General features: G+C 40.6%; 1 protein-coding gene across 3 annotated transcripts in view; it reads left to right on the forward strand.

The window, feature by feature from the left end:
* The window catches only part of SLC38A11 (solute carrier family 38 member 11), a 60,426-nt gene extending 58,230 nt beyond the window's left edge, over window positions 1–2,196 (forward strand). For all 3 annotated transcript variants that reach the window (XM_061436484.1, XM_061436500.1, XM_061436505.1), the window contains one exon: window positions 420–2,196. In XM_061436484.1, the coding sequence (XP_061292468.1) occupies window positions 420–503 (84 nt within the window). In that variant the 3' untranslated portion in view covers window positions 504–2,196. The remainder of the gene's footprint in view (window positions 1–419) is intronic.
* Window positions 2,197–9,094: the final 6,898 nt, after the last annotated feature.

Raw genomic sequence — 9,094 nt, forward strand, 5'->3', positions numbered from 1 at the left:
TTTTGCCAACGTTCAGAACTTTGAGAACCACCCCTTCTATGTTCTGCCTTAAATTCATGAGGTTTCCACTGAAACTTATTCCAAGCTACATTTTACCCCTAACAAAACAACTTGAATATTTAACCCAGTTTTGCACCGTGGCTTATTTGACCTTACAAAGTTCTTCTTAATTTAAAAAAGGAGGAGAGGGAATAGTATCATTACACGCTAAGGCAAACACAGAGCACTACATTTCCTTTAAAGGATATAGATTGGATGGCATCTGTAAAACTTACTAATTGGGTCCTTGTACCTGTCACTTATAATAGGATCTCTAATCTCAACGCTAACTTCCAATATCAAAACAGGGAGATTGCTTTGCCTCTGACCGGCTACAGTGGTATCAAGCAATAATTGTTGTCTCTTGTCTTTCCTAAAAGGACTCTGAAATCCAGGTTATCCAACCAGGAAAATCTCAACTAGTCCTCCTCTGGAGTCATACTGTGCAGCACACATCACCTTAATGAAAGATTAATTTATTAGAAAGGAGCAGGCTTCCTTCTGGTTTATCTGCTGTGATCTTCTCAGGGAAGCAGTGCTCGTCTGTTTTTTAGTAGAGCTGGCCAGTGACAGGGCCAGATGTTGGCAGTTATTCTCAAGCATGGATCAGCAGGTGACCATGAGATGAGGGACCCATAAATGCTTAAGTGACATTGATGGAGGTAATAATTAGCTGCACCAATCAAATAAGCCTAAAGGAGATCAGTCCTGGGTGTTCATTAGAAGGACTGATGTTGAAGCTGAAACTCCAATACTTTGACCACCTGATGTGAAGAGCTGACTCATTTGAAAAGACCCTGATGCTGGGAAAGATTGAGGGCAGGAGGAGAAGGGGACGACAGAGGATGAGATGGTTGGATGGTATCACTGACTCAATGGACATGGGTTTGGGTAGACTCTGGGAGTTGGTGATGGACAGGGAGGCCTGGCGTGCTGTGGTTCATGGGGTCACAAAGAGTCAGACATGACTGAGTGACTGAACTGAACTGAATCACATAAGCTCCTTGAAGAATTTGTAATTATTCTAAAAAGTGTAGAAAGGATTTGCCCAGATAACAGAGTAGACATGCAGAGTGAATGAGAGGTACCATGAGCAGGAGAACATAAGACTGGGAGAGAAAGAAAACAGTACCGTCATCCTCTAGAGCTGTGGTTCACAAACGTCAACATGGGTCAGAATCATTGAAAAGAAAGTGAAAGTGTTAGTTGCTCAGTCACGTCTGATTCTTTGCAACCTTATGGACTGTAGTCCACCTGGCTCCTCTGTCCATGGAATTCTCCAGGCAGGAATACTGGAGTGGGTAAGCCATTCCTTTCCCTAGGGGCTCTTCCCATTCCAGGGATGCAACCCAGGTCTCCTGCATTGCAGGCAGATTCTTTACAATCTTAGCCACTAGGGGAGGCCCAGAATCATGGGAGGGCTTGTTAAAATACAGGTTGCTGGGCCCCACCAACAGAGTTTCTGGTTCTGGGATGAGGCCCGAGAATTTGCATTTGTTCAAAGTTCCCAGGTGATCTGACTGCTGTTGATTCAACAACCATATTTGAATAAGGATGGAGATTGGACAAAAGATGGGGCCATTGTTTCAGAGGCTGAGCAGAAAACAAGCAGCGTGTAGAAATGCCAGGCTGGAGTTCAGAAGGAACGGAGAGTGGAGACAGGAGAGAGAGCTCTTGGCAGAGTAACTGTACTTTTCCTTTGTCTCTTTGAAAACTCATTTGAAGAAACTCAAGGAGGGGAGAGGAGAAACCCAGACAGGAAGATTAGTGAAGAGTAATGACAAGGGAGAGGAGGACAGCGAACAAAGAAGGAAACAGATTACGGTCTAAAGACAACACAGCTGCTGTGTTAAGCAGAAAGCCTGGTTTGGAACCTACAGGCATTCAGGGAAAATTGTGTGAGCTCCATAGTTCTTATTATGAGAAGGAAGAAAATATACGGTTTCCTCAAAAATACACCAAGTTTTCCTAGGACTAAACCAAATGTCTTACTTGGAAAAAAAATCTTATTTGGAACATGAGTAAAACTGGGTTGTACTCATAATAACATCATGCAGATAAAGAATGCATGCAACTATCTTTAAAGGATCATTCCACTAAAGTCTGCTCATTGAAAATGAAGATTATCAATAAATTTAATTTTGGAATTTTTTACTATATTGTTCCTTTATAGTGCTATGCTAAATGTTTCATTTTTTTAAAAAGGCACATAGAGATTTAGCCTGTCCTTCATTCCTAACACCTACCTGATATGGTTCTTACCAACTCACACCCAGACTAATACCACAGCCTCTTACCTGAGCATTCTGCTTCCAGGCTCCCCTCCCTTCAAGATTATTTGTGCATCACTCCAAATCATTTCACTTTATAAATGAATGCTTTAATAACACCAAATACTTGTTCAAAAGCTTTCCATGATAAACTCTTCTGCTTACAGGATAAGGTACAAACTCTGAAGCTTGTATTCAAAGCTTTTATAATATGGCCTCAACCTGTCATTCTGGCCTCATCTTCCATGACAGCAGGAAGGAACCTTTTTTTCTGGACTAACTAAAGCATTGCTTTATATCAAAATTGCTTTCTGCTGCCATTGCCATTGCTCTTGAATTCTTGCCGTTTTCTCATCTGAAATATCCAAGCCCTCCTTTCCCATCCTCAGCACATTCTATTAGTCCTCCAGTCTTCTCCCCATGCCATCCCTGACAACTCTACTGCAAGGTAATTCTACCTCCTTTGGGATTCTTTGTCTTGCAGTTGTATGAAGTTGTATGTATGTCTTGAAGTTATATGAAGAAACCATGTCCAGCCAACCAGACCAAAAGTTGAGGATAGTGTGTTTTACAGTCTTTTATTCTTCATAGTCCATAACATGGTGTCTTGAACGTAGTAAACACCTAAGTATTAGAAGTGAGATTGATAGTATAAAAAGGGAAAATGGTTGATTGTACTTATAGCCAAACCTATTAGTTTAATTGCGCTTTTCCAACTATAATGATTGTCATTCAGTGAAGTAGCAAGTTAATGTGATGCAGTCATTCATCTAACAAGTTGGTTTAGGAAATTAAATTGAGGTTCTTGTTTTGCTTCATGAAGCACAGAAGCTTCACAGAAACTGTTTAGAATATTCTTTAAAGAATTCTTCAAGTGCATACCAATCAACACATATCTTTTTGTTCATTTTGACTGCTAAATAAAAATTTTCTTGCCTCTTTCTTATTTGCAAGCTGCTCGGGCCTAAGACCATGTCATACTTAGTATTTTTTGCCAATATATACTCATATATCTTACTCATTCAAGATGCTTGGATAAACACTGAATAACTTGAATTTACCTAATTCAAAGGTATTTAAGTAAAATTTATAATTTGCAAGAAAAACTTACCTTAATTCTTTCATTTGTTATTGTTCCTAAAGAAACAAACAGTCAAAACTTTAAAGCATACAATTACCACCTTGTTTAATCTTATCTGACAGCTTAGTAACTTGACAGAACACTAAAAAGAAGAGGTGGTTTAGGAACATGCAGGCAACAATTTAAGGAAAACACCTGAGGCAACAAAAGATTTTGCAGTTTAAAATTTGAAAGGCTTTGAAAATTTTTATTTCCAAGGCACAGTGGCAGCTGTGTGTTTATTATCTTTTAATTTTGTTTTGCCAGAGGACAACAGGGCTAGTTCCAGAAAAACAAATCCACTCCAGGCTTCTTACAGTCAGGTCCCTCTCATCTCAGTAGTGTTCGTTAGCTCTTTAGGTTCTGGGAGAAAACATCTTCTAAGAAAAAAAGCAAAATTATTGTACCCCAGAATGACAGCCTTTGGGTGACTTCTGACATTTCTTACACAACTCTGCATTCTTGTAAAGTCTTAAAAAGAATTTTCTAAGTTACCTTAACCCTTTTAACTATTGTTTCTCTGTTTGCAAGACATAGACGAACTGGAAGTTGAGTGATAGGACCTTGGGTTTTATGTGCTCTGTGTTTCAAAGCATTTCATAATAAATTTAAATTTGTTTAAAAAAACTATAAGAATAGACAGGGAAGGAGTTAACAGTAAAAATATTTTTTTAATAGGGCTTAGAAAACCCCTGGATTTTGTAGAAGGGGGTAGTTGATTGCACAAACCTAATGGGAGATGCTATAAGACATTCTGACCTTTCAAAGTAGATATTTTAAACAAGACTAAGAAATTTTAAAATATTAGCTTCAGGTGGAAATTTTTCTCAGAACAAATGATTTTAAATGTATAATCTAAATGCCAGCTGAGGACTCCTCACCCCCAAGTGAACTGGTTAAACCTGATCCTAAACCCCATCCCACACTCAGGAGCCTACTCCTTAATTTTGGTAAATTATCCTGGCTTACATTCTTACGCTTCTCTCTGACACCATAAACCAATGTTCTTTTGCTCCGTACCTGTAAAAGTCCATGACACTCCAGATGCAAAACACAGTCCCTTCAACAATTTCCATAAAAACCTATTCACATCATTTGTTTTTGTTGTTCAGTTGCTAAATCCTGTCTGAGTCTTTGCAACCCCTTGGGCTCCAGCTTGCCAGGCTTCCCTGTCCTATCTCCCGGAGTTGGCTCAAATTCATGTCCACTGAGTCGGTGATGCTATCCAACCATCTCATTCTTTGACGCTCCCTTCTCCTTTTGCCTTCAGTCTTCCCCAGCACCAGGGTCTTTTCTAAAGAGTTGGCTCTGCATGCATTGTGTATATTCAGTGTTGTTGTTGCACCTTTTGAAACTTTAGAGTGCTTAGGAGGAAGGGTCACATAGGCTTCACCTCCTAAGCTCCTCCTCTTCTCATTTTCCATCTCCTTCAGATTAACCAGCGCCTCTTTCACTGTGACTTCCTCGGTGAGGTCCCAGCACCTCCAAGCCTTTAGAAGACCCCAATTCCACTTCACTCCGTACCTTGTCATTGTATTTTGTCAACACAAATTCCATTCTCTTCCTAGGAAGAGCTCAGGTGGAAGCTGTGTCAGCACCTTCATGTTTTTCCATTTCCTGACAAACATGTAAACCATCATTTATATTCTGAATTGCACTTCTGGTGGCTTCACTGTCTATAAAAAGAGAGGCCCAGAAGACTTCTGCTTGCAAAAAAAATTAAAACTTGGAAAAAAAAATTAAATTTGGGTTTATGGCATTAAACAGAAACAGTTCCATTTAAATGGGTAGCAGAAGGTTGACCAGCTCCCACTGTGGTTTCCCAACACAGTGAACCCGCATGGCTTAAAGCTGTGTTCCCACAGGCCCCTCCTGTGTGTCTCCAGCCAGTGTAGTTTCTCACCTCAACACGTGTACTATTCTCCAAACAACAGCTGTGTGTTTGCCTACTTCCTCTGCACACCGGATAAAACTGGCCTTTCAGAATTAGATTAGAGCAAGCCCAGCTGTTATGGAAATCCTTAATCACTTATTTTTGCATGCCTTTTTTTTTCCTAAATAAATATTAAACAGCTTAAAACCCATAGTCATTCATATTTTTTCAGTGTTTAGACTGCCTTGCACAGAGTAAGTGATCAAAAAAAGGAAGGATTGAGCCATGAAAGTTGATTTGGGAGAGAGATTAAGAAAGGGAGGGGAGAACAACCTGGAGAAAATAAAGCAGCATCACCAAGTACCAAGTGTCTAGGGATTAGGTCCCATAGAAGAATAAGAGCTCACATGGAGCTTGAGGAATCCTTCAACAAGTTCATTTGTTCTACCATTTCATCTGTGCAGGAGTCATCGCTGCCATTGCTGACCCACATGTGAGACCAGTGCTCATTCTCATCATCATATCTGATTTTCTATTTATTGGGAAGGTATTTGCAGGAAACACTAAGATAATTTTTTAATAATTGTGTCAAATAGATCCATAAATTATTTAATTCCCCGCTTTGACTAGAGGAAATTTTCTAAAAGCCAAACAGAACCCAAGCACAGACCAAATAAAGACAAATGCATCAAACCCATAACTGGGTTCACAAACGTGCAGCATCTATTGGTAATTAGGAGCTGGGAGGTGGTTATACTGCCTACCTGAAAAGTAGAGTCCATGGCCCAATAGCACCGGCCTCACCTCGGGAGCTTTTTGGAAATGCAGATTTCAAGGCCCCACTCCAAATCTAATAAGCCAGAATCTGCATAAAAACAAGAGCCCCAGGTTGTTCACCTTCAAATTTGAAAAGCACCAGTGTGCAGGTGGCCCTGTTCTTTGGGAAGGGGCTTCCCAGAATCCGCTAGGAATCTTAGTTAAATAAGAAACCACCTCCTGGAGAGTCTATTACATCCACATAAAGGGCTTCTGTTACTGATGAGAATGTGTGATAACACATTCCTGGGAATTAAGGGAGGAAAAACAACTGTAAATCATTGATTTATGGCAGTAACAATTAAGTCCATTTCTGTCTATTGTGTTTTTCTTTCTGGAACAATTATGCATTTAAAAAATGATTTTTTCCAACATGGTCTAAAATTGAAACACATTGACCATATATTTTCTTTGGATCATAATGGCAGTTGTTTTTTTGTTTTTTCATAACTGTGGTAGAAGCATGGTACAAATGAGGAAAACAAGATTTCCTGTTGATTTCTAGTTTGTATGTAAAGAGCCCAAATGAATAAACCAGAAAGTTTTTAGCGTGGAAACATGTCTTGAGTTTATGATTTTATCTGTCATAGACAAACAGCAGGGGTGGGTGTGGAGTCAGGATTATCTTGGCAATACATATTTAAACTCTGAGCATAGTGTTTATATTTAAATGTATAAAGAGGATATCTTAATAGATTAATGTATGAAAGTGACCAAAATTCTCTTTACTTATAGATTAAGTAAGTAGGTGATTAAGCAAAATATTCACTGTCATAAGATATGCTCTTTAGACTGAAGAGCAGCTTAAAATACATTTTGCTTTAATGAAGATGAACATGTAATTATGTTAACATTAAAAACTTAATGAAAGGTATATGCTTTACTTGGGCATCCCACGTGGCTCAATTGTAAAGAATCTGCCTGCCAGTGCAGGAAACATAGGTTTGACCCCTGGGCTGTGTCGTCGTGTGAGGGTTGGAAAAGAATTTCCAGACATGAGACAAAATGGGAGGGAAATAAAGTTTATTCGAGTGGGAGACTCTGTTAGAAAATCGGGCCTGCTCAAGGAAGAACCAACGTTGAACAGGGGTCCTTAGTCCACTTTTATACCCAGGGTACAAGGAATGGGATAGGGGTCTTGCAGATCATCTGTTGATTGGATGAGGCAAGTATCCAGGGTGGAGGGAAGAGTAAGGCAAATACCTTCTCCTTATGGGGCAGTAGGGGAGACAGGTTATACTGCTCAAGAGGACTGAAAATCCATTAATAGTTACAACATAGGGGAGGGAAGGATGATAAGGGCCGCATTTTTCTGTTCCTGCATTCCAAGACCCTCCTTGGTTTTATCTGCTCTTTCATCCTTGGGTCACTACTGGCCAAGAAGATCCCCTAGAGTAGGAAATGGCAACCCAGTCCAATATGCTTGACTGGGAAATCCCATGGAAAGAGGAGCCTGGTGGGCTATAGTCCATGGGGTGCCAAAGAGTCGAACACGACTGAGTGACTGAGCACGCACGCACGCTCTATTTAGAAATAAGCAGAGACTTCCCTGTTGGCACCATGGATAGTAGACCTGCCAATGCAGGGGACACAGGTTCAATCCCTGATCCGAGAAGATTCCACATGCCGAGGGGCAACTAAGCCCATGTGCCACAACTACTGAGCCCAAGTGCTGCAGCTATGGAGCCCATGCACCTCGATCCTGTGCTCAGCAACAAGAGACACCATTGCAATGAGAAACCGACACACTGCAATTGTTGTAGCCACGCGTTCCGGGAAACAAACTCACTCAGAAGGACAATGCAGATAGTAGAGTGCAGTTTATTACACCGGCAGGCCCAAGGCAGTCTCCTCTCAGCCAAGGACCCCAACCAGTTTTTGTGAAAACCTTATATACCCTAAGTGTACTTGCTCAAACCCACCTCCCCAAATTCCTTGAAACTAGTCTGGACAAGGTAAAAGAGAGATACGATCAAAGTTAACCCATGATTCATGTGTCACAAGACTAGATAAACAGTGGACATTTATCAATAGGACTGTGGTCATATCACGATAAACATTATGACTTTGTTCTGTTACAGAGATAATTAGCATATTCTTTTAGGCAACGGAGAGTCCAAGTACAAAGTCCTGAGGCTCTTTCATCCGGGGGGTCTGGTTTTCCATTGGTATGCCACTTCTATAGACATGGGGCACAAAGTTCAGAGTCCATTGGGAGGGTGACCATGCGTGTAGCCTAATGTTCGCAGCCAGGCCTAGGATGGAGTCCAGCTCTGTTTCCTCCTTCACAATGAAGAATAGTCCCTGCTTGCCACAACTAGAGAAAACCTGAGCACAGCAATGAAGACTCAGTGCAACCAAAAATTAATAAATAAATAAATGTTGGTGGATAAGAAGAACTAAGCAAAAGCTAAGTCATACAATTTAAATTTTGTAAGGGTTTGGTATCCAAAGAAGGGAGAGTAGTCCTCATTCTAATGTCAAGAACCCTTGACTATGAGGGTGAGCCACAAAAAGTCCTATTTAGGTGAGGAAGACTGGTTTCCTCAGCCACCATGTGACAGGGCTTGAGATCTGAGTCCAAAATCAGAAGAATGAGTCTCAACCTTGTCCTTATTCTCACATGCAAGGGATCTAATCTTTAAAATCATTTCCCTTACCTGTAAAGTGAAGAAATCATAATATCCTAGGTTTCTGTGAGTTTTCTGATCTGATATTGCTAGTGCTCAGTCACTCAGTCATATCTGACTCTTTTGCAACTCCATGGACTGTAGCCTGGCAGGCTCCTCTGTCCATGGGATTTTTCTAGCAAGAGTACTAGAGTGGGTTGCCATTTCCTTCTCCAGGGCATCTTCCCAACCCAGGGATCAAACTCATATATTCTGCATTGCCTGCAGATTCTTTACCGCTGAGCCACTTGGGAAGCCCATTAACTGTATTACATGTACTTATTTTCTCCCATTTGCTTTTTTCTTG

This window comes from Bos javanicus, chromosome 2, assembly GCF_032452875.1.
Source record: "Bos javanicus breed banteng chromosome 2, ARS-OSU_banteng_1.0, whole genome shotgun sequence".
Lineage (NCBI taxonomy): Eukaryota > Metazoa > Chordata > Mammalia > Artiodactyla > Bovidae > Bos > Bos javanicus.